We start from the raw sequence: 26874 nt of genomic DNA on the forward strand, positions 1-26874 counted from the left end.
GGTCTCCCCGCAGCCTCCTTTTTATCCAAGATAAATAGCTCCAATTCCCTCAGCCATTCACAGAATCATACAACCTTAGAGGTTGGAATGAACCTCCAGAGATCATTGAGTTGCACCTCCCTGCCAAGACAGGATTACCTGGATTAGTTTGCACAGAACATATCCAGGTGAGTTTTTAAAGTCTCCAGAAAAAGAGTCTCCACAACCTCCTTGGGCAGCCTGTTCCAGTGCTCTGCCACCCTCACTGTAAAGAAGTTTCCCCTCATATTGAGGTGAAACCTTCTACATTCCCATTTGTAGCCATTGCTCCTTGTCTTGTTGCTGCTGACCAGCAAAAAGAGATTGGCCCCATCCACTTAACACTCACCCCTCAGATATTTGTGCACATAGACAACATCTCCTCTCAGTCTTCTCATAAGATATTTGCTGCCATCCTTCTTTTGAAATGCTTTTGGCTGTTACATGTAGTAACCATTTCTATTTCCAAACGTAACCTGATTTTGAATGCAGATGGAAGAGAGGAGCCCTAGCACTCAGCAGTGGGTGACATGGCCTGCTAACACACTAGCTGCAGCGTTGTGCACCCATCCTGCTCGTGCTACACCGTTTTCTTTCACCCTGTCAAGTGAATGTGAATAAAGCAAGACTAGATGCTAAGTTGGTTGCTTATTTGTCCTCTCTTCTAGTAGACTCAAAGTAAACATTTACACCGAGGGAACCTGCTGCAAAAAGCATTTGCTGTTTATGACGGTGGTGGGTCTTGGATCTGACACTTGCCTGGAGCATTACAGCACTCTTCTGCTCGTGAGGACGACTAAGGACATCAGTTTGACTGACGAGACATGGCAGACGATCTCTTTTCAAAACCTATTTCAGAGACACTGCCATACTTGCTGAAATGCTGTAACAGCTGTACAGACAGCCCTGGGTATTTTAAGGGAAAACAGATTTGAGGTACAAAGTTCTTTCTGATTCAGTGGGAAAGACCAAGAGAACACAGTGTTGTGAGTTACTCCACACAAGAATCATTTAGCTGTTACCATGAGCATAAATGCCCCAGCTAGAGCTAAAAATGAACAAAAGGAAAAGAGGTTAGGGAAAGGAAAAGCATAAAGGGGACTGACCTGCTCCTGTAGGGAACTGAAGAAGAGGCTGAGCAGCACAGAGCAATAGGCAGACAGAAGGTCAGAAAGATAACATAGGGCAAAGTCCATTAAAATCCAAATTAAGCTTTGAAAACCTCTTTTTTGAAGTTGAGCAATGCAGACTCATAAAGAATAAAAGCGTCACAGTGCCACCTGTTTGGGCTAAAAGCTCAGAAAGAGACAACTATAGAAACAGTGCTCAGAAATAAGGGAAGAAATGCAAATAGACCACCTAAGCTTGGCCATGCTGGAGGAAGGAGGGAACACAGCTGGAACCAGAAGCTTCTGCCTCACCCTTGCAGATCTCCTCCTTGCACTCCACAGCACAGATGGTTGCTCAAACACATCAAATTGGGCTGGAAGAGGCACACTGAGTTTACCAGCAAGGCTTCTCCCCAGCCACAGACCCAGAGTGAATGCTAAAACTACGTCTAATAAAAAAACAAAGTTTGAGCTATGCTACATTGAAATTCTCTCCTTTAATTTGAAAGGCACTGCCTACACTCCTGAGGCCAGGGGCTGCTGTGAGTTATTAGAAATCTAGGTGAGGACAGCCCAGGTGAGACTGGGCTGGGAAAAATAAACCATTGAGAAATAAAGCAGTTCCAAGTTTTCCAGAGGTTCTTTCCACAGAACAACACACAAGCAATGTATGAAGAGTTCAACCGAAAAAAAATCTTAAGTAAATAAAACTTCTGTATTTTGGCTTTCATAAATAGGTAAGTTTTTGACAAATTGCTTCATTTGCGTTCTTCCAAGGCTGGCACACTTGGGAAAGGATTGAAAACCGACAGTGCAATGGTCAGGCTTGGAAGAAATTAAAAAAGTTAACAGTATAAATTCTCAGTTGCAAGCAACTTGATTTAAAAGTCCCTTAAAAAACCCTGCAGACAAGAGATAAGTTGCAACACAGCTTTTCAAATATTTCAGAAGCTACGTAACCAAGGTGACATTTTCTTCATGCAAAGTTTGACATTTGTTGAAAGCATTTCCAAATAGTTACCTTGTCAAGTTTAATGCTGTTTTTCATACAATTCAGATGTACATTGTCAAGTTCCCGTTTTGTTTATACCCTTCATAGGGAAAAAAAACTGCCACTTGTGCACTCAGAAACCAAGCTCTTCTTCACGGAAAGCAAAGCAGTGCTGTCACCCCCCACTTACTAACAAAGCCCCTATCTCAGCCCTGAGACCTAAAAAAACACTTGCCATTTTTGATTCAGAGTAATAAAAGCAAACAATCAAAAAAAACCCAAATCAAGATTATTTCATGCACTTAAATTCACCAAGCTGGTAGGCAAAGAAGGTCATTTGAATTAGCACCCGAAAGTAAAGCATGAATAAGATATTTGACTTTCTCCATTAATACAGCCATTTGCAAACCGAGAGAAGGGAATGGATTCTGAAGTTCACCTTTGCAAGTCATGGATGGCATATTTTTCACTATGTTATCAGCCTACCATTAACCATTAGAACACTAAGAAATTTCAACTGAGCCTTCAAGTTTGCTGTTCCTAAATGATGCAGGAATTTAGGGACATCAGAGATGCAGCACCTCCTAGGGCAAGCAAAGGGTTGAGGTAATTTTGCCAAAATCTATTTTGACCAGTCAGGTTTTGGTAAAAGAGCAGTCAAGGTTATATAGTTGGACCATATAAAAATAAGAGCAGCTGTGATTAAGTTGAAATGGTAAACAGAAAAAGGTCTGAAAGCAGAAAGTCAAGGCCAGATCTTACGTATTTATTGACACACTGATGCGGGGGGGGGGAGGGAGGCAGGAGAGAAAAATAAAAATAAAGAAAGAAAGAGCACACAGCTGCCATCCCAAAAACAGACCTCCCATCTGCCACCCACGATTTGCATGTCACCTTCTCCAGGCTCATTTGTACTTCATTAACTGCCATTGACTTAACAAGATTTATGCAAATGACACCATAGGAGCTCACTAACTCCCACTGCAATCAAGTGATTATGTATGTACAATTCTCCACAGCAATGAAAAATTAATACATGACAAGCCCCCTCACCGCTGAGCTGAGCTGCTCGCTTTTATTTTTCTTGTTGTGCCTTTTATTATTATTATTGTTTGAGTGTACCCTACTGATAAAAATTTAGCAAGACTGCATAAAACAAAGTAGTCTTCCCAAAACGTTACAAAATCCTCCCACCTCGCAAAGCATGCCACCCGAAATGGCAAAGCCTAACACAGGCTTCAAAATATTCACTCAGGCTACCAGGAACAAGTCTCACTTTCCGAATAAATGGTTTTGAACTGAGGATACTCCAAACAGGGTGAGCTATTCACTCTGTTTTAAAGGTATGCTACTAAAGACAGCTTAAATATTTCCAGTTGGAGCACCTCTTTCTCAAAAGTAGAGAACTTTCTATGGATTTTAACTCTGGGCTAATACTGTTCCAAACAATTCCTAACTCCATTTGATCGTTAGAAGATATTTAAATAGCACACCAAACATTTTTCCTTCCCCCCTCCCTTTTTTTTGTTGAAAATGATAGAATCTGCAGTTCTCAAAGGATGCCAAAAGCACGTTGTTTGGAGGCATGCTGATATTACTATGCATGGTTTGCTTCTCCTTGGGAAACTGGCCTTCTCAAACTTTCACTCACCTTTGACAGAAGGTAGCAGTCAAGCTTTAACAACGTTCCTGCTTTTCACTGCCTACATTTTAGGTTTGTGCTGGGAGCAAGAAGGTTTGTTGGAACAGTTTTATTTGGCTTAGCCCAATAAAACCGTATTTATCACTGCAGTGAAAAGTAATTTTTAACATTCAGAAAGGACAGAAAGAATAAGAGCATTAAGTCCTTTCAAGCAGATGGCTTTATCTTAAGAAAAAAGGTGAAGGAGCACGGTGTTGCCTTGAAAGGAAATAGGTCGTCTACAATTTTGACCATGTCCACCAAACCCTCACTGATTCAAGGACCAAGAACAAGAATTTAGGAGCAGGTTGTAACTTCTGTCTTCTTTTGATCAAAACTCAGCACCAACATCTAATGGCCATGAAGGCTGGTATCTGGGTCCCAGAAAGGCTGTAATACAAACTTAAAAGCAAATCTTGATGGTAACATAGCTCACTTCGACAAGACGTCCATATATACTTAGAAAGAAAACAGGAGAAACTGAACTGCCCTACAAAAACCTCACTCTTCTACTAATTTTAACAGTCTCCAAATATACAAAAGCATCAGTCTGATGACAAACATCAGCCACAGCTGTGGTGGTTTGACAGCTGAAGTATAGACCTGATCCATGAAAAAAATCTTGTAGTTGAGATGAATGACAAACTCATCACATTTCTATACCCCTAGAGAGGTGAGTTTTTCCACACATGTAATCTGTGCTCTCCCTAACACATATAAACATATGTGACTAATATCAGCTCTTCCTCTTCCCTCTCAAATCCTCTCTAGTGCTTGAAGAGATTTCAGGTTTTGTCAAAACCAGGACATCTCCAGTCTCTGATTAACTTGCTTTCTTTTTGTTTGGTGGGTTCCTTTGGTTGTTGATTGTGGAGATTGCTTGCTGAAGGCTTTTTGTTTACTTGCTGGGGAGTTTGCTGTTGTCCACTTTTTTGGGGGTTTATTTGTTTGTTGTTGGGTTGGTTTGGGTTTGGTTTTTTTTTTTAAAGCCAGGATTTTTAGGAGGCTCTAGATAAGAACAACCCACAGATATCACAAAACACAGCCATTGATTTCAACATCTGAGTAGTAAAGACCTCTGCTTTGCACCAGCCCTTAGAAAGTATTGATGGCATGCACACAGAGCAAGAACCCACAGAGAATAAAACTCTGACAACAGACAGCAAAAAGCCCTGGTCACTACACGCTTTCAAAGATGCCCCAAAGATGCAACAGAAGAGTATATGTATGAAGGGGACAAAGGCATCTTGCTCAACAGCAGCTTCAAAAAGTCAGACGAGGTTTAACATAACTGGGAGTTACTCCTGATACAAGCATGGGGCAGTGCAGTGAAGTGACTTTTGGGCTAATAGGAGGGCAAATGTTGGAAATGTGGTGACTATGAGGTTAAAAGGAACACTTTTAATGACAGAAGATATTTCTCCTACAGCAATACTGTGAATACTACAATTTAAATTCACCTTCCTGGAAATAGATTTCTCTTTCTACTGCCTGACCATTTGTCATGGAAATGTATTGTGATGAAAGAGGCTTCTCGTTCTAAGGGGCATGGTAGCACAACATACTAAAACTTTTAAGTCAAGAATCTCCTTTTCACATCCCTCTGTCTTATTCACAGTTAATGCATAAAATAAGAGACACCATCTTTTTGAGCTGGGATTTGTACTGTCTCAGAGAGCTATCCAAATAAGTGCCACCTGTAGAGCTCATCAATAACACTGTCATATCAGCAATAACTTGTGCCACCTTTCCTGATAGCACTTTTCCATCTAAGGAGCTGGCAGACAAGAAGCTAATCTCCTGGTCAAACCTCAGGAGCCACTTCTGCTTGAAATAGTGCAGTTTGTAATCAAGGAACACTTCAAACTATCTGACAGCAATGAAACATTGTCAGTGTGAATACACATAGTATATAAATTCTTAATTAAGAAGGGTTTTTTTCCTACTTCACAGTTATTTTTTTAATGGTTAGGTGGAGACAGTTTCCTACACTTTACTGAAGACTTCACAACCCATTCTCTTAACATAGGACATGAAATACCTGAGAGCAGCCATCCTACAGCACTGCACGCTACACAACCTCCTTTCCAAAACCTCAATGAATAGGATCTGCTGACTACAGACTTGCTCAAATATTTGCTCATAATCACTTGTAGTTGACAAAATGGAATTACCATAACTGGCATTAACAACAAAAACCTGACCACAGGTTGGTCACACTCAGTAGACAGAGGCTGCAGGGACAATTTTTCAGTACAGATGTTCAAGGGACTGCGGGATACTTCATTACAAGGCAGTAGAGTGCAAGCACAGTTACAGTGCTCACCTTACAGTACTCTTCCTGCAAGTGCATTTTGCATCACATGAATTTCATACAAGAGCATTTTAAAAAAGAACAGTATGTATGCCTTGAATAAATAGTGAAAAAGTATATTCCTCTTTTTGTTTTCATTCTCAGTCACATTCACAGACCCTTCTGTTTAATTAGCATTAGCCAAAATAATTCCAGCCAGTCTAATCCACCTTGTATCATGCAATAGCTGCTGTAAAAAAGAAAATTGTAGCTTGTTTTAAATGCCTGGGATCTCCTCCCCTGAACGCAGGGCCAAACACTGAGCTGATCTGGTTTCAAACTGCTCTTCTGAATTGCAATGTGTTTGATTAAAATGTGTCTACTACAGATTCACAGACACGACAGCACACTTGCTGCCTGATGGTCCCAAAAGGTCTTTCTGACTGTCTTTAGAGAAAGAAAAATCACTGCAAATAGTTAAGGGTCCAAAACTCATTACCCTCTTACTTCCCAAAAGGAAAAAAAAAACCCACAAGACAAACACATCTCTTACTTAAAAAAAAACCAAAACCAAAACCAAGCAACTCCCAAAAAACTGCAACAACCAAGAAACCCATGAAGCCCACAAAGCACATAAACCCAGCCCCAAAGAGGAGCATGGACTGAAGAAAGATTTAAAGAAGCAAGTGACCTTCTGGAGGGTAGGAAAGCTACCAGAAGAAACTGGAAACAACTGTTTAGGAAGACAATAAGCACCCTTCCCTCTGCACTTTTGCTATCTCTAGCAAAGTAACTCACAAAAGTAAATACTTAGAACCACAACCACTGAAACTATGTGTAAAGCATCCCTTGGAAACACAAAAAGTGGTGTTAATCACCTGTGTGAATTCAGTGCAATTCATTTTGAGGAAGTAAATGATCTCATTCACCCAAACACACTGCATCAGTTGCTGGCACTGTTTTTGCCTTTCAAAGGAGTGTTCTCAGCTACAATTGAGTTTCTGGGCTAATGAAAGTGCATCTAGGCTAGTAAAACAGACCAAAACAAATCCTTGAATTCAAGTCCTGTTGTGTAATGAGGAAGTTTAATTAAGGCCACACATTACAGCTGTAAACGTTCTCTTATATAATAAGGTCTAAATGAAACTGAACCTAATCAAAGTTACAATTCCTTCATTAGTAAATTACAAACAAGAGCGCACAGCTGACACACCGGCTATGATTATCACAACTAATTGCCTCGTTGTTACGAACCAGCCTGAAACTGTGTTCAGATGTCCGTCTGCAGTAGCAAATTAGGGCCACATCAGGCTATTTCTGCGATCACAAGGGGCTCTTGTAGAGCGATCTGATTTACCCTGCCGACTGGCAGCACACGGCCCAATCAAAGCCCCCTCTACAAAGGCAGCTTTGAAGCCAGCACAGCCTAGAAACCCGCTCCATATGCAGGCCGGCAGACTGCACTTCATTAGGCCTGTTGTCACATTTTCCCTCTTCTTATTCTAATGATCCTATTTTAATACACATAGGAACCTCTCCTAATTGATGTCAAGTGAGTGACTTCCACATTCATCACCAGAGCACATCAAACGCATCTTGGCGCACGGGCCGCCATCAGAGTGCTTAAGACCCGAGGTGTGTCTCCAACTATGGAAAGCTCCAAAAAAAAAAAATTAAATTAAAAAAAAAGAAAAGAAAAAAAAAAAAAGAAAAAAAAACCCATTACCTGTTTAATTGGGATTGCACGACCGCTTCCAATGCTATCTGTTCTGCTCTCCAGGACCTTCTTCTCTTTGTCTGGGTCACTCCCCTTCCGAGACTGCAGAGCAAAAAGAAAGTTTGTGCTCCATTAAATGTAGCAGTTCACACAGAGGATGCTTCTCAAAATGTTTAAATCTCTCTCTCTCTTTTTTTTTTTTTTTTTTTTTTTGTAAGCAATTAAAATGAAGTATTTGGACACATAAAAATAGGCTGAAAAGGTGTAGGTTAGAACCTGCAAGTGTACACAGCCATCCCAAAAAGCGAATGCTAAAATACCACCTTTCATTTTCAAACCATCCACTTGTTCGAAGCAGTGTTTGGGTTGAAAGAGTTACAGTTTCACTGCCTGAAGACCCAGCACATCAGAGGACATATTTCTGAAGACTCCAATAGTAGCTCCAAAGAGAAACGAAGGTTCCAGCTCCTCATTAAAAACCAATCTGATCCATACATGCATACATTTACCTTACATCTGTGTGGGTTTTAGAAACGTTATCAACTACTTCAAAATGTGATTTTATGATACTGGTTTTGATCACATCGACTTTGGGTTTTTTTTTTCTTCCTACCTTTCGATTGTTAGAAAGTTGAAATTGCAAGAAAAGTTAACTTCTTTCTCAGTATCAGTTGCTATCTGAACACAATGAAGAACAATCAGCGTGAAGAAAATGTAACCCATGTTTAAAGCCTGAATTGCCTGATCTTGGCTTTCTGTTAGAGAAGAACTGCCCCGGAGGAAGCTCACAGTGCTGACTTCATAACTTCATAAAGTTACATAGGAATTTTAAGAAGTTATTCAGATTCCAGTCCATCATTGTGAAAGAACACCTGGGCATAACGATTGCAACAGATTTATTTTATCACCAAAAAGACCTGAGAGTCATCCTCCTTAATAACTGAACTGACAAGTGACAACTTCACTCCATTACTTTTCAATAGGAACATTACTCACACAATATCGAAAATGGGAAAACATTTTCAAGTGCTTTTCAAATCAGGGATGATATATGAAACAGACACATTTGTGATGTCCACTACCACTGGAGGAAAACCTGAGTGACACAAGATCCTGCTTCTCATTTTCAGCAGAGAGAGATGTTTGAAAGACACTGAAATTAGGAGAACAATTAGGATCATGGATAGCTAAAACCCACTGTCTATATTATACGAAGGGGTGGAAGGAAGAGAAAAAAAAATCCCTGAAGCAGTTGCCCTCAGGCTTGAGAGTGGGGAAGGGGAGGGAGAAAACCCACAGAGGAAGATTTCAAGTAACACCATTCTAAGCAACCATATTTACCCAGCAGGGACCCCGTGCTGCTTTCCCTGCTCTGCCGGGAACGGGCTCCTATCACTAGTTACTATGGTTCGGGGCAATGGAATGACGTGCCAGGGAATTAAACAAAGACTAAATGAAAGAAAGCAAAACAAGTGGGAGGGATGAAATCCAGTGTTCAGGATAACTATTGTTCCTCGTCCTTCAAGACAGATTTCTGAATCTGAAAGTGCCACTTTGCAATAATACAAGGGAAAACAATGCTTCAATGGCACAAAGCGCCCGTAAGTGACGTTTTAAAGAAACTCACTGAAGGTAGCCAAATCCTTGGGAGGGAAGTTGTCAACTTGAATGTTTCTTTTTTTTTTAACTTGGCTTTTTAAAAGGAAGGATCCTGCCTCTGAAAAGCAAGCTAAGTATCTACTCACTAGCTTTCGTTTTTTAAATCACTGTGTTTTCCGTTCTGTAAAATATCTGGAAATAAAACCTTGCACACAGAAGGGAAATATCCGTATGCAAAATACTGTCAAATGCCCAAAGTGCAGAAAGAAAGAAATTTCTGTTAGGGAAATTCTATTCTAGCTGCTTGTAACAGAATGCACGCAATTTTCAAGAGGAGAATCTTAGCAGGCTCCTCTATTTATAAAGACAAACTGCAGTGAAACAGATATATTCTGATCTTTTATGCTTTTGTACCTATGACACACACAATGCATCTTATATCCTACAGTGTGAAAAATAAAGAGATTCTAAACCATACCGGATCAACATTTGCTAGGCCTTTTTCTGATGTCACATCTACACATTAAGTCATTCTATTTTAAACTTCATTCAAGTGAACTAGAAAAAGTCCCCCCAAAAATTAGAACACCTGCATGAACATCATCTGAGTCACTTCCCCTCTGCGTTGGAAGTCATAAACAGACTTACACCAATATAAAATCTTACCCAAGTTAGGTCTATGAAATAAGATTTAGTGCCAGAGGGATACAGCAGCAGAGTCTGGGCACACCCAGAGTCCAGTATCAGCAGTGCAGAGCACCCCAAAAGCAAAAGCAGTGATCTCTAGTAGCAGTTGCAAAGACAGAGAGCTCATTTCAACTTTCATAACAGTCTTGCTTCCAGTTCTGCAAAGACTTAAGATAGGTGACCCTGACTGTGGGGCAGCAGATGCTTGTTATTGTATCAGTTCTTTCACCTTTGTAGTTATAATCAGTTATTTGCTGAAGTGGATCTCATGTACATCTTAAATCCCCACCTGTACTATGGCACAAAAGAAAAGACGTTCGTCCTTCTGCTAATATTTGATCTGTTTCTCACCCAACTAGAAAGTCAGTGATTGCAACAATAGTTCTGCAGCAAAAATTAATGCTCCAAGTAAAATAGATCAGATGCTGCATTTAACGCTCTTAAATGTAAGCATGCTTAAAATTCCCAACTCTAAAGCTGTAATCAATTTAAGAAAAGGCACATCTGTTGTCTACTGAACTGTGTTTTCTTCCTGCACTAATAGATCTTCATGTAGGAATCCAAATATATTACCTATGCTAGAGAACAGGAAGTGATTTTTCTCTTAAACAGAAATAGATCTGATTGTGAGAGAGACAAAAGCATAAGCAAGTAACGGACTAGGAAAGAAGCAGAGGAAGAAACTCAGAGATAAACAGTAAAACATTTTGATTGGGCACTCTGTTCCTGCCTAGACAGAGAATACTGGTCATCTGTTTAAATAATTTCAGGTTGTAACTGCTGATGCAGCATGAAAACTGTTAGAGTAGGGCCAGTGTTAATTACTTCAGGAGAGAGATTGCAGGGCCACTCAAGATACATCATTCAGCATGCCCAGATCTTAAAAGGCAGAACTAATTCTGAAAATTTCACTTGTTTGGGTGGGTGTTTCATAGGATTTGCCTTTCTCCAGAATTTTATGAGATGTTAGGGCAACTATCAATGGCCTCTCATATCACTACATTTGGTTCTCACTATCCTATAACTATCACAATCCAGAGCTTTAGTGTATTTGCTTATAGCAAATGCAGTTGCCTTAATGTTCTCAAACTCTTTCTGGCACTGTGAGTGTATTTTTCTCCATTCACTTTCTCAAATTTATATTTACTCTGATTTAAAGCACTCCCAGTTTCCCAAATGTCAACAACATCTATAGAGCCCTTAGAGCATTTACACATCCTTCAGACCAGAAATGGTTGGCAAATGCTTTTGAGGGATGCTGCGGTGTCCCAGCTGTTTCCAGAAGTGTTTCTCTGCTAGCAGTTCCTGGGCTGACACTGACACCTAGTGGGGCTGGGAACTAAGGAGTACACTTCTGCGGCAGTATTTCCACTAAAAGAAGGAGATCTGCAAGGTTGCTACAAAATGCCAGCTTCAAACTTGGACTCTTTTTTATGTCACTCATTTTTGCATATTTTTCAATTGTTTTTTTTATTGTTTTGCACATAGACAAAAATGCAAAAAAAAATTTGTTCTCTGTACGAGTTTGAATAATTTAAAATCAAAAGTATGACTTGGGATGGACACATGAAATCCAATCCTTGGGTTACAAAACTTTCTAACTACTTAAAGGCAGAGAGGTCAGAGTTTGTTTACAGTACAAGGAAATAGTTCCACCCTTTTTGAAAACAGTTCCATGGATACAACCAATGAGTCAGCTTGTTTTTGGGAAGTGAACATGACATCACCCTTTGAATAAAGAGAGAGTGAACTATTTATGGTGACAGGCAAGTCGTGGCTTTCAAAGCACAATTCATGGGTAGCTACTGAAGGACTTATATGTGAGCCCAAAGGGATCCTGTGTTTGCTATAAAGCATATTAAGTGCCAAAAAACTGCTTACAAATCCACAATTATGCACACTACACAATCCCAGAGCTTTCAGCAAGACTGCTAAACTATGGAAATCATCACTGAAGGCTTCATTATCATCTCCCAAACTACACATGCATAACAAAGACCTATCATATTTGACTAGTCTAGCTTTGTATTTAGTAGATTTTTTTCTTGCCTCTCAATGAAGCAAGAAACAGATGGTTTGGGAAGGAAAAAAAGTAATTTTCATCTCCAGCACCTCTCTTAACCCTGGGGGAAAAAAAAAGTTGAGACTGTCTAGCAACAAAAGTAGCATGGGTCAGTTTTGCGTACTGAACTGTATTCCCACGGTAAACCCCAAGACCTCTCCACAAACACAGGAGACCTCAGAGGTATACTGAGTCAGCATCACTGCTCAGCATAAAGGCAGGACTGGGGAATAGAGGTCCAGGTTCCTCTGACTACTGTCAAACCTGGGAATTGAGGCAAGTCTAAGAACTGAAGCTGGACAACGGTATCAGAATTCAACTGCTGATTCACTTGTTTCACTGCAATTGACAACACGATAAATTTACTGTATTCAGTTACTGTTTAAGTCATCAAACAGAATCCAGGTGGTTTTGAGCCTAGAGATCCTTCACAACACTTGTATTAGACTAGCTCAGCTCAACAGGGTTGAAGTTCAGGCCATCACCGCAGAGTGCTACGTAAAACACAGCAATAGTCTCTTCCTTGGCTCACTCACCGTGAAGAGGTTGGATCGGCGCTTGGACTGTTTACGGACAGGAGTTGGTGTGTTGGCAGTGGGAGGAACATCAATCCGTAGCTCCTTCTGGCTGGTGCTTGGAGTTGATGGGACAGAGGAGGAATAATCACTTAAACTCCCTCCTCCATTACTGGTCTGCAAGGAGTAAAGTTAGTTTTAAAGAGTGATACACTGCTTTCAGGAAGCTACAATCCACAGCTGTATCTTAATCAGTCCTGACACATAAGAACAGCAGGCTAGGCTCAGGAGCACAGCAGGACTACCCTACTGCCACTTCTCCACACATTTCTACTCCAAGTCCTTAAATATTCTCCCTGCCATTATATTTTTTTTTTATATTTAGGTTGTTCTGTCGATGTGATAGGCATATTTTCATTTTATCCAACATAATCTTGGCAGAAGACACAGTTTCATTTGTTTCTCTAGCGTCTGAGTAAGAAAAACTTCAAGGAAAAGCCTGTAAATTTTGGATTACTATGAAATTGCTAAACCAAATTCTGCCTCAAATCTAAGAAAAAATATTTAGTGTCACAGAACTGCATATATAGACCTAATGCTGGAGATGTCCATTCACTGAGAGTTAACCAAGAGAAGTAAAATAATCCCATGTTGTAAAATGGTTGCTACAGTGCTGGACAGTTCTGGAGCCATTGGGATAGAGATACAAAATGCTAACGGAAGAAATTCCAATTTATTCAAAATAGCCAAACATGTAAAAGCTACATCACAGTCTTGAAAGAAATAAAGCAGTCACTTAGTTAACCCATAAAACAAGAAATCAAAGCAACAAGCTACTAATAGCAGGAAAGTGAGGAAACCAGACAGAACAGAAAGGACCAAAATCATGATTAAGAACAAAGTCTTGGGGTTTTCTTTTTGGGTTTGTTTGGTTGGGGTTTTTTTAATTTAATTTTTATTATTACACATGATATAAACAAGCACTAAGAGTATTATTAAAAAGGATATAGAATTAGTCTGGAAAGATGCAAGGACAGATATTTTTCCTCTCAGAATCAAGTATACACCTTGGGGATATACTGTATAGACTGATGAAAGGCTGGAGCAGGGCAAAGGGGGAAAGTTCTGCACACTGTTGATGAAAAGCTCACCAGAGACCAGCAGTAGGTGAAGGGTCTAGACAACTCACACAGAATTATGAGGGGAGAAATAAAGGTCTAGGATGTACACAAAATGGTGAAAAAGGAAAAATCATTAAAACAGCTAAAGTTCCTAAAAGCAGTGAGTAAAGATGGTCAAATGATATTTCCAGGATTCCTGAAGAGAGTGATTCTCCCATGACACTTAACCCACTACTTGGTCTCATCTTAACTGCTGTAGGTAAGAATTCATCTCCTTGGAGATCAAATGGAACCAAGTTCTCAAGTTGCAAGTCAAGATAAAACCTTTGAAGAACAAGCAAGCAGAAGACAAGACTTTGTACCATCCAGCTGAAGTTTCTTTTAATGATTTCAAGCCCTCTTTCGATTATTGCAGCTTTTCTGAATTGTGTTTTGATTTGGGTTGTTTTTTTTTTTAATAAGGTTTCTGTTGTTGTTGCTGCTTTGGTTTTGTTTTTTTGTTTGTTTGATTTGCTTTTTTTCCCAAATGTGCAAAACATCCACAATAAGAGGCATGAGACAAGCAGCTCATGTTTGGGCTGAAGGGCCAATCAGTGCAGACAGAAAAGGAGGAACACCAAGTCACTGTTTCTCTGTAAATACCATGTCCCCTGTCTCATTTTTGTGTGACAAAATAGGCCTGGCAATAAAGCAAATGAGCTTTTTGATGAAGAAAGTTCTCCTCTTTAAATAAATATGTATATGGCATTAAATTCAATTTTCCCTTCATTCTGATCGAATCAGCAAAGCATGGCTCCCAGAAAGCCAAAGATAAGCCTACTGAAAGTAACAGAGGAGGATTTTCTACAGCATTTCCAAGTGCCCAGGGGAACTAGCAAGCAGGATTTGTAGAGGTCCCAAGTGTATGAAACAAAGGAGAGGAAAGAACAAGATGTGAAATTATAATTTTTAGTGTTCTAACAGAGGATGGTAACACTGGAGAGATGAGCAGGACAACCTCAGAAGAAGTGATCTTAGTCTACCCTGCATTTTCTTTCCCTTTCCCTAGAGAATTTTGCTGAGACACCAAGTAGCACAGAAGCCATACAAGAGAGTGAGAGGCCTGCAAGGACATGCACTGAGCTTGGGGAAGTCAGAGTTTACATCTCCAAAGAAACACAGGACAGACTCTTGCATGAACAAGTCATGAAAAAACATGTACCTAGAACACTCAGAACTTCAGCAAACGTTTTGGTGATAACTATCCTCCAAAGACTTTGAAAATGACTACTCAAACCAGTAGATGTGTCCAAAACGAGGAGGGTGTTATGAAAGATTTGAAACACGGCTGACAAGGTATAGGAAGAGAACAGGTAGAAACCCAAAACGTGAGAAACAGCATTAAGGGAGGAGACCAAAAATGCTGCTGTCATGGCTTTCTGACTGGAGCAGTGAAGACCTACTGTCCACTCTGCCATGACTGAACCCAAGCATGGAAAATCAGTGAGGAGAAAACTTAAGGAAGAAACCATTAATAGGAAAAGGCACTGTGCACATTTAAAAGTAGGCAGATGTAAGCTTCAACTGAGGAGAGGAAAACAAAAAAAGACCATGGCAGGTTTATGCCTCAAAACAGATTGAAGCTTCTTCTACAGAAAAAGGCAAGAGGAAAATTACATTGCACACCAGTGACAGGATTTGAACCACAAGCTGTTGAAAGTAAGCAGTGAAGCTTTGTTTCATAACAGTGACCAACTTGGTAACCATGCCTTTTTTTAAAATAAAATTAACAGATTTCTACCCTAATTGCCTATTTCCCCAGACAGAGCAGGCAAAGGAGCCTCTAAAATGTTACATTTTTGATCTTTCATCATCTTACAGCCTAATTTTAGCCTCTCTGTAGTGAAGTATTGTCTAGTGTATTTTTAAGCGATTTATTTTCCAGGAGTAACTCCTAAAGGAAAACACATACTTGGTGGGCATTCTAGTCTCCAAAGACAAGCATTCCTTTACTTCTAGCTTCTACAAAGAGTCCTGCAGGCAATGTTTCTTTTCACACATACCAACCCCATTGGGTTTCAAACTTGGTAAATAAAACTCGGAGGTGGTTTGAAATAAGCCATGCCAAATCCAATGGTTGGAGGAATTCATTTTTTTTAATTACCTACTTAAAAGACTTCCAAGTGGAAAACCTGAAGACTTCCACAGAATAAAATCATGGCCACCAATACCAAACAATCTCCAACTCTAGCTAAAGGTGCTAATAATTAGCACACATAGAAAACTATATGACTGCTCTGCAACACTTCAGATGTGAGCTCCAAGTTATAGGCTGCATAGACATGAGAGCGATGACAAATGCAACCAGACAAGCATTTGGAAACCATATTTGTGGTAACATCTCAACCTAACATACTGCTGAAGGAAACAAAAGGTGGACTGGTCTCTGTTGGGTTGTTTGCTTGCACCAAATGGTGCAGAGACTTTGCCATACTAAGGTCATAGGGAGTAGTTTGCAGCCATCAAAAGGCAAGCATTTAATAACAAGTTCACTGGAGTGAGGTAGAGAATTTAGGACACGTGGCAGTAACTGTAATTCACAGAACCTGATATTAGTCTTGAGCCATAAAAACCGAGGCAGTGAATCTGAAGAACAATCTTCTGCTCGGCACACGTGGCCCAACATGTATCCAATATAAATCAACCTGCCAACTGTAGATGAAATGGTCAGAATTGTGGCAGTCAAAACCAACCAAATAAGCACTCTAATGCCCACTGAGACATTACACAGCTTAACATAACCTTTTTAATCAGGTTTTTCTACTAAGCAGCTCTCAAGACTTGAGCATACCTGAGATGTCAGCATAAAGGTCTATCCTCAGTCACTACTCTTGACTGGTCACGGGACAGAGGTCAATCAAATGACTCTAGATAGGGAAACTCTGCCTCGTAGAATCATAGAATCAACCAGGTTGGAAGAGACCTCCAAGATCATCCACTCCAACCTAGCACCCAGCCCTAGCCAGTCAACTAGACCATGGCACTAAGTGCCTCATCCAGTCATCTCTTGAACACCTCCAGGGATGGTGCCTCCACCACCTCCCTGGGCAGCACAACTTGAGACTGTGTCCCCTTGTTCTATTGCTAGTTGCCTGGGAGAAGAGGCCACCCCCCACCTGGCTACAATGTCCCCTCAGGTAGTTTTAGACAGCAATGAGGTCACCCCTGAGCCTCCTCTTCTCCAGGCTAAACAACCCCAACTCCCTCAGCCTCTCCTCATAGGGTTTACCTGCTTGGTTTTCTCAGGGGGCAGATCTTCCCATCCTCATTAAGGCAGCATGCCTATTCCTAAACACACTTGCTTTCTGGACATACACAGCATAACCTTGTCTTTCCTTCCTACTAGCAAAATACACAAACTGATGGTGGCCAACAAACTTTGTCAAGCCATCAAAAAAAACCCAAATAATTCTGGACGCCTTTTATTTCAGGGGTATGTTCTTTCTAGAATGCACCTCGGGTGAGTGTATCTTCAGTATTTACACAAATGTGTATTTTTAGTATCTACACAGGCTTCTACCTTTGTTACCACATAGAATCATAGAATCAACCAGGTTGGAAGAGACCTCCAAGATCACCCAGTCCAACCCAGCACCCAGCCCTAGCCAGTCATCTAGACCATGGCACTAAATGCCTCATCCAGTCATCTCTTGAACACCTCCAGGGATGGAGACTCCACCACCTCCCTGGGCAGCCCATTCCAATGGCAATCACTCTCTTTGGGAAGAACTTCCTCCTAACATCCAGCCTATACTTCCCCCGGCACAACTTGAGACTGTGTCCCCTTGTTCTGTTGCTGGTTGCCTGGGAGAAGAGACCAACCCCCACCTGGCTACAGCCTCCCTTCAAACAATTGTAGACAGCAATGAGGTCCCCCCTGAGCCTCCTCTTCTCCAGGCTAAACAACCTCAGCTCCCTCAGCCTCTCCTCATAGGGTTTGTGTTCCAGGCCCCTCACCAGCTTTGTCGCCCTTCTCTGGACACCTTCCAGCACCTCAACATCTCTCTTGAATTGAGGGGCCCAGAACTGGACACAGTACTCAAGGTATGGCCTAACCAGTGTTGAGTACAAGAGAAGAATAACCTCCCTCATCCTACTGGCCACACTGTTCCTGATCCAGGCCAGGATGCCATTGGCTCTCTTGGCCACAACCCGCAACATCATGGTAGCAACCACCAATTTAGCAGGATATTATCATTATACTTTTGCCAAACAAGAACAATTCAGACGAAGCTATCAACCTGGCACAACTTGACCTAACAGGTCCATTGAATGCAGTTACCTCAAAGGCAGATATTGCCAGTGAAAATGGTAAAATTGGTAATGACATTCCTGCCCATACTTCACATCAGAAACAAACCTTTGTATACAATGTCTACAGCTCACTGCAGAACAGGACTCAATCAAGTCAAATCCTACACTTTAAAAGCTTTCACATATTTCAGATTTCCTCAGTAAACAAACCAGTGAGTTATTTACCTGGTCTCAAAAATGCAGGTCATTGCTGAGCTCTAAGAAAATGCTCAATTGCTCTTTTATGCTCCTGACTGGCCACTGACATCACGGTGGCAAATAGACAAATTATCTGGCATTGCCACATGATTCAGAAAGCTTACACAGTGCAAATGCCAGGACAAAGCACTGCATGAGAGCATAAGAATAAAAAAACAGAATTTTGTCTTCTTTACAACTCACTCAATACAGACAAGTATATAACAGGATGCCCTCCAGAAAAATCACCTCTAACTACTGCTTGAGCAGAAAATGAAGGCTGCAGGTCCCCCTTCTAAATCAGGTGAGAGATTGCCAGAGTTTCAGGTAGCCTGGGAACAGTGAGAATAAAGTAAGCCTTGATAAAAAAAAAAGCACAGATTACACACCTCATGACAGACACATTTGGTGTCTGCACCTTCTGGTTTTGGGGGAGGAAGGGAAAAAGGTATTTCTACAGAAAAAACAAAAGCCTCATCAAAAATCCTTTAGTTGGGACATGTTTTCTTTCCCACCTTTATAAAATTTTCTCATGAAAGTCACATTATCTTGATCTTTCATCTGAAAACACTCTAGATGAAGTCCAGTTTACTAAAAGGATTTTGGCAATATCCAGCCACACATCCAAAAGCAGATGCAGAAGAAAACTGTTTAGTTGTCGACTCAGCAAAAGCCAGTGCTGCTGTGGAATACAATTTTTTCAGCAGATTTCAGACCTAGGTCCAAATAAGACTCTGGAGATTTTAATCTAGCCTTCCACACTGAGACCAGGTTGTCCTGTAATAAATGAATGATTTTCACCCTTTCAGCAGTTTGGAAGCTGTCCATCTCAGGAGCTTCTGCTCTTCCTCATTGTAACACATGGTAGAAGAAAGAGTAGATCTGTCCTATCAGACAGACTGAAGGGCATCAAGAGAACCTGAAGACAGCTTCTGAAGACAAACTTAGCTGGTACATTAAAAAAAAAGCCATCTCAATGAAATCACTAATAAAACTTAATTACCAAATATAACAATAAGCTTCAATAACCCTCTGGCAGCAATTGCGTTATGAACTGGAAAAGCTAAGACAAGATCAAGTCTGAGTCTGAAGACCTTAGAAAAGGTAGCTATGGGCATAACAAAATCTAACACAGGAATGTAACTGCAGCCCTGTGAAGATAGAGAGGAGGAAAAGGTACACCAACACATGCACTGAGTTTTAACTCCTGAGTTCTAACTCCTGAGTTCTGGAGAATGCACTTCCACAGACATGTGTACTGTGTGTGGAACTGCACACAGCAAGAACAGGCAGCATGTACATAAAACACTTGTTTTAAATGCTAGAGATTACCTACAAACAAGCTTGTAAATGCAGAAGGATTACTGAATAGGTTGCAATGGTGTTGAATATTGTTTTCACTTAAATACTGTTTTCTTGTCTAGCTTTGCAATTATATGAAAAACAGAAGATAGTTAAACCATGTAGTCTCTTGATAGTCAAGTGTCTAAAATATTACAACAGAATATTTCATGCCAAATGACCCCCACAATAAATAATTGTTCCCTACTATTTAGTGCTTCTCCATAATCAGATCTCGTATACAGTAAAATAATGCATTGATTAAGCTGACTGCACTTTGCTTTTAATAGTTTAATTTACATATTTAGACAATCATGTTGTAGTAAAAACTTTATGGAAGCATAGTGAAAGCATAAATAGTAGACCTTGACAGATTTGCAGCAGGGAGTAAGGAGCAAGCTTGTGTGCTAGCCACACCCGAGCTGCACTTCAGTAAAATGTACATTGGACTTCATATTTTTCTCATGTAGAATGCAAATCTCCCAGGACAGTGACAGTGCTGCCCAGCAAACACATTTCTTTGTGCTGCAGTCCACATGTACAAGGATTTTGGAGGTGACATTACACAGTAGCACTCATCACTCAGGTAATAGCTTTAAACCCAGAGCATGGAAGGTGTGATGTCTAAGGTCCCTTCCTGTCACTGCAGAATACATGCTGTACAGGCAGACATGGAGCCATTTCAACCCTCTCTCATGGGTGAACATAACCAGCTGAATTGCAGGAGTAACAGCAAGTAGGACAGTATATGCAGACTACAGACCTCAATGAATTACAGTCACTGATAAATAGTATTTTCATTTTTACCTTCAAAACCATAGCCCACCAGTAAGCTAATACAGCTGGGGACTCCTAGCTGGAATATCCACATCATCCATTTGTCTGAAGAGGGGCCAAAGTCCTTCACACAAACAGCAACTACAGGTGTCATGTCATGGGATTTTGTGTTTTTAGAACACAACTCATCTCTAAAGTGTATCTAATATGGGGCTACTTCACATAGAGTTGTGATGCATTGGGTGGAATGCACTGGAGACCAATGGCAGCACTCACTCAAAGAGCCTCATGGGTTTTGAAACAAAACAATCACCACTTCCAGGATCTGAGCAGGGAAAAGAACTCTTTGAAACTGTTAGATATTGGCACTCTACTTGTAAGTTACTGGCTTAAAAATGCATTCTTTCTTTCAATCAGGCGTAAAGGACAAGCAGCTTTTTCAGTACAGGGATGAGTTTAGGGGTAAGAAATGTCTGTGTGGTTTTGTAACAAAAGGGGATTTTGTGCTCTTTGGAAATGAAATACAGCATGGTCTACAAGCCTAGAAAGATTAACAAGGGGTTGGGGAGGGGGCAGAATGAAAGCTGGGATAAATATAGTCTTGATCCTATCAAGCTCTAGGCAATTGATCTAGTTGAGGATGCTACTGCTTACTGCAGAGTGGGTTGGACTAGATGACATTTGGAGGTCCCTTCCAATTCAATGATTCTGTGGGGCCAGATATAGAAGTAACTGATCTGTAAACTTCTGGTGTGCGTGTCCTATTGATGGCCAAAGTAAAACGACCTACCTTGAGATGTCCTGTGGCATTAAGATGCCTTCAATATACTATTGCTTCTTCCTCTCAAAAGAACTTAGCCTACCTCTTGAAGTGTTCAGAAATAACAAAGATGAGCTGCTGACTGAGGCACTTTCTCAATGCATCAGACAGATTGTTTCCTAGCAGAATATAAGCAATATTGTACCATCCTTCTTGCTGACAGAGTCACAATAGATGTGTCCATCACAAATCATGACCATTTTATTGAGAATTGAACACTCTGCATGCATTCTGTGCTGCCCTGAAAGCCAACCATGTATGTGATCCACCAAGGGTTACTGAATCTGACTATGGAAGGTTTCCCAATAAAACCTTCGCTTTGACTTGCACATGCATTAGAAACAAAAAGTCAGAGTAGGAGAAGTGAAACAGCACCTGCTGCAAACACAAGTAGATTATGTTACTGGACTAGGAGGCATTTCATTCTGTGAGGGAGCTCTCACCAGAAATACAGAAGAGGAAATACCTAAGTGCAGGAGTGTAGACATATCTGAGAGCATTGTCAGGAAGGGGATGTTACCTTGGCAGTCAACACTTTGGACTGCTGGATGGAAGTATAGATATGCATCTGAACACACAAACAAGCCTTTTGCTATTTGACAACTGAAACTGGAGGCTGGAGGACAGCTTGTTGGTATTAAGGCTTAGACTTTACCCCAAGGTATGCTAAGCACTAGACTGGGCAAGGCAATGCTACTTTTTCCCTGGTTTTCTTTTATTTTCTCTAAAGTCCAAGCTCTTGACTGCAGAGTCATCTGGAGAGCTTGTGAGAGTCAGATCGCCAGAGTGATCCAACCACAGAAGGAACAATATTTCACTTGAGCTGCAGCGATCTGTGTAACCACTGCTTCTGAAGGCCTTCAGTCCTGTAGAGAATGCAAGTAGCAGGGCACTGTAATGATAACTTTTTTTGACTCATGGAGGAAATCTTCAGTGAAACATTGTTACGTCAAAAGAAATCTTCTAAAGGGCAAGACATCAGCCAGTCTTCCAGCCAAGATCAGAGATAGCAAATCTTCCCCCAGATCATCTTAAACTTGGAATTGCAGTTGCAAATTCTTTTAAGTCTAGGATAAGGATTCGTCTTCCTTTCCTTAAACAAGGTTTTACTGCCTTTAAGCACAGCACAAAGGCACTAAGACATGAAATAGATTTATGACCTATACTTTTAGCCATGACATCAGTCTCACAAGACAGACATCTTTGGATGGTGCTGCAATTGCCCCTTTGGATAATTATATCAGCTGGTAAAGGCAGTGAAAAACATGCTTTCGTTGTTATTGAAAGAGATTCTAGGGATTTTTATCACAGAGCCACCCTGACTTGATTTTCCCAAACAGTCCTTATCACTGGCAAGAAGTCTGCCACATAGATGAAGTGCTTGTTTAGAATTTAGTATTTGTTGTTTGCTTCCAAGCTAGACTTGAGAAGGAAACTGGAGAGAAAGCAGATACTCCGTGTACTTTATATAACAAGAAAGGTGACCACAACTGCTTTGAGACAAAGCAGAACATTGTGATGCAGCTGGTTAGGACTGGTCTGTACAAAGCATTATCTATCCTCCTCATGAAGTCTTGGAAAACTATATAGGCATCAACAGACTGACCAAACTAGCTTATTCTTGGATCCAAGAGTAAGGTGAATACTGGAAATGCTGCCATTTGTTGCCCACAGTTCTGTGACACCATGTTTCCTCTTTCACCACTGAACAGGGCAGGCCTCAGCCCTGACAAGCAGAATGATTCTAAAAATATGAACATACACAACTGCCCGGAGGTTACTGTTTGGAGAAAGAGCATTTCACAGGAGGTTAGTTCCAAGTGCTTGTGTCAGTGAACCGGCTGAGGAAATTTTGGTCAATGGCACATACAACAAGAAAGTTCCATGTAAGGAACTTGTACTTAACCAAAAGGTGCCAGAGGTCTTCAGAAGAGTCATACATCTTAACATCTGATTTAGAAAAGGGAGTCTTAACTTCAGCATTTTCTTTTGGCATAATTGGCTGAAGTAAGAGGTGTGGTCTGAGGATGGTATCTGTACTCAACTCAAGGCATAACATCTCATAGTAAGGAACTCTAAGACCAAACTGGCATCTGTATTGTCAGAGATAACCCAATGGTGGAAATTTTCACTAGGGCACAGAAGACTACCAGTCACTACAACCACAGAACCACCAAAGCCTTCATCCTGTGGTGTACATCTAAAGCAAGTGGTTGCAAAACACAGTAAGGCAAAAATGGTAACAAAACCTCTCCTGCAAAGAGAGAAGCCTTCTTCACTATGTTGGTCTGTTTTTCTTTTTGGTGTTTTTTGCCAAAAAAGCAGACACTTGCACACAGAAGAAAGGTCAATAGATATACCAGAACCTCACATAGGTGACTTAAAAATGTAACATGACCTTAGAAGATGTTATTGGTATACTACTGAGTTTAGGTTGAATATCAGTCAGACATTTCAGTCTGCTATAGTGGAAATCAGGCCACAAGTCTGGTCACAGACTGTAAGGGTCAAAATGACATCCCTATGCATCCATTTCCCAAGAGTGAGAGAGTACAGTGCAAACATGATCTGCCTGGCACTGACCATCTTGGGATCTGAAGGACAGAGCTTATACACACCCTAACTGTAATGTGTGGTGGCACTTGGCACTAGAAAACAAAGTCAATGAGGGAGAGTGTCACAGGAGAGTGACTAAAAACTGAGCAAGTCAGAAAACTCTGGTATTAAGCATATTGTTTCCAAGAATGCCACCAAGTCCACCATACTTTCCTGGCATGCATTAAGGTAGTATTTTGTTTTGTTTCTACACAGTCAGTATCAACATGTATCACTGCATGTCATTAAAGGGGAATCTCAGCAGCAGAGACAGCAAATTATAAATGCACACAGTACTCACCAATGCAGATCTCTAGCACTTGAATCAATGAGATACACAAATTATTTCTGCTCAGCACAAAACTGAGCAAGAAAAATAACCAAAACCATAATGAGGCAATTTTAAAACACAGTACAGAAAATCCTGCTATGGTAACAGCTGGTGTATTCAGAGCAGCAGGCTGCTGGGCATACATCAGTACGCTCAAAGACGGCTTTAAAGCCAAACTATTTCACTGCAACAGTTTTCTTGAAACAAAGTCAAGTAAATTAAAACCAAAAAACCACAAAACAAACAGAATGCTTCAAACTACAGATCACCAATACCTTTAAAAAATGCCAACTACCTACCAATCAGCAAGAAGCGCTGGCATAAAATATACTAGATGAAAAGCAACTATCAGTTCCTTTTTCAAGCAAGCGTTCACTAGAGTCTGTACCTGGCTGATATGTACGGCAGAAACCTGGGCAGAACACACAGATGAGTGGCTTGGAGAGTTTGGCAGAGATTTGCAGGGGCCAATTGAGAGCTGTTGTTTCTTCCTTGTTGCAACAATCTTCTGAGCAACTAAAGAAAAACAAAACCAGAAAGGTTAGCTACAGTACATGCCACAAAACACAGCGCATCAGAAATGCACAGAATGCACAAACCAATTCCTGTTGCCAAATCCTGGTCCAAAAACTAAATGCAATATACTCAGTTAAGATGACAGATGCTGGTTTTCCACAAAATACTCCATGTGAGACTCCAGCTCTGGGATGAAATTGCCCCAGCACTCGGTCCACCGGTTGAGCAGCAGAGGACCAGCAACATCTAACAGAAGGATGGCAGGTGTAGGAGTTACAAAACGCTGCAATGTGTCCACTGCAAGCTTATAACACCACACTGACAAAGCTCATGGTAGGACACTGATTCCACTGTTGAGATGCCATCCTGGCAGACAGAAGATATGTATGAGCAACACTTGACTAACAGTCAAGTTCAAGTGCATCTCTATGGTATGATCTTGGAAGGCGTCCTACTCACAGAATGACAGCTCATTAGGAAAACCATCACTCCCAGGACAAGCAGGCTTAGTTTACAACCATGGCCTCTCTACTGCCAAGAAATAAGGTGGGCTTTTCTCAATTAGCAGCCTCCAATTCAGAACGATTAGTTTTGGAAACAAATGTGCAGCATTTGAAGCAAACAATAACCAGAATAATAAAACCAGCAAAGGATTCCTGACCTGGATTAGTAGTCTCAAATTCATTATGGAAAGAAACATTATCATGACTTTTTATTTTGACTTTCATGACTTAGCAGCACTAGAACAATTGGGAAAATGCCAGTTTTGTTTTGCAATTTATTAAGATATTTTCTTTGGTATGTAAAACAAAGTAGCATTTAAGAAAGGGATACAAGGATCAGAGTCATTAACACCTCTATATACAGTTTAGCACACTCACAAAAGAGAAACAGCACTAATACAAAAGAGAAACAGCACTAATCTGAAATGCAGCAACCTCCACACTTCAATAGTTTTTCCATTTAAATAAGGCAAACTCTTGTGATACACTAGAATTTCAGTTCAGCTAAGATTTTCAGAAAGAGCCTTTTTTTTGGTCATAAACACTCAAAAATCTGTTGATCTTTTGGGTCAAAAAATAATAATCCCTATTTCAGTCTTCAGAAAGAGACACAAGTGTAGTGGCTAAGCAAAAATATTACTAATGAAATTTAGTTTCCTTGCATGAAGTGAAGCACTTCACAAAACTTGTGTAAAGATGCCCACAGTCACTTACAGTCTCCATACCAAAACCAATCAGTAGGTAGAATAGCAACCATTATTGACACCATAACAGGCTGCCCAGAGAACCTGTGGACACCCCATCCCTGGAAGTGTTTAAGACCAGGACAGATGAAGCTTGGAGCAATTTGCTCTAGTGGGAGGCTTCCCTGTTCATGGCAAGGTGGCTGGAACTAGATGCATGAGTTCCTACTAACTGAAACGATTCTGTGAATTCTGTGAATGTACTTACAAGTCACGCAGAAACTTGCACTTTAACAGCATTTACTATGTCTTGTTCAGAAAGTATAAAAAGATATTTATGTAAATTCCAAGGTTATTTTTCCTCAATACATTGCAAGACAGGCAGAGGCATTGTTTGGCAGTGCAAGCATACAATTTCTTCTCAAATGCAATTTTAATAACTAACTGGTCTGTGGCTTATGTTTTTCACGTAAATGAATGATGGCATAACCATGATTTAGTGAGAATACATTGTATAAAAAATGGCTCATATATATGAAGAAGCAGCTTCATTAGTTACATCCCACCTCCAATAGGCCTCTTATCATCCTGAAAGGATGATATCAATTAATTTATCTTTGCCTGGCATATTGATCATAACCTTCATCAGCTAATCATGTTTAAATTACAGAGGAATATCGCAGCACTCTGTCATTTCAGAGCCATTGGTTTATTGATCTGGAGCCTGCAAAGCCATATATTAAAATATTTTAAAACACATTAGTGAATGCAGAGAGCAAAGTGAAGGTCAGACTTTAACATATGCGTATAGATTTGTCTTCATCGTATGTGGTAAATACCTAAATTAAGACCAAAACTGAATTAAAACCACACATGAATGAAAACTCTTTTCTCAGCAAATCCTTCCACTCTCACGAGGGAGAGGCAATTAGTCAAGAAAAATATTTACCTCTTTCCCTCAGTGTGACTATAGGTGTGTCTGTAG

General features: G+C 40.5%; 1 protein-coding gene across 6 annotated transcripts in view; it reads right to left on the reverse strand.

Moving 5' to 3' along the window:
* AGAP1 (ArfGAP with GTPase domain, ankyrin repeat and PH domain 1) overlaps positions 1-26874 on the reverse strand; it is a 427786-nt gene that overhangs the window by 207891 nt on the left and 193021 nt on the right. For all 6 annotated transcript variants that reach the window (XM_064159654.1, XM_064159634.1, XM_064159617.1 and 3 more), the window contains 3 exons: positions 24576-24703; positions 12694-12849; positions 7819-7911 (listed from right to left, as the gene is read on the reverse strand). In XM_064159654.1, coding sequence (XP_064015724.1) covers positions 7819-7911; positions 12694-12849; positions 24576-24703 — 377 coding nt within the window. The remainder of the gene's footprint in view (positions 1-7818; positions 7912-12693; positions 12850-24575; positions 24704-26874) is intronic.

The sequence above is a fragment of the Pogoniulus pusillus genome, chromosome 2, assembly GCF_015220805.1.
Source record: "Pogoniulus pusillus isolate bPogPus1 chromosome 2, bPogPus1.pri, whole genome shotgun sequence".
Lineage (NCBI taxonomy): Eukaryota > Metazoa > Chordata > Aves > Piciformes > Lybiidae > Pogoniulus > Pogoniulus pusillus.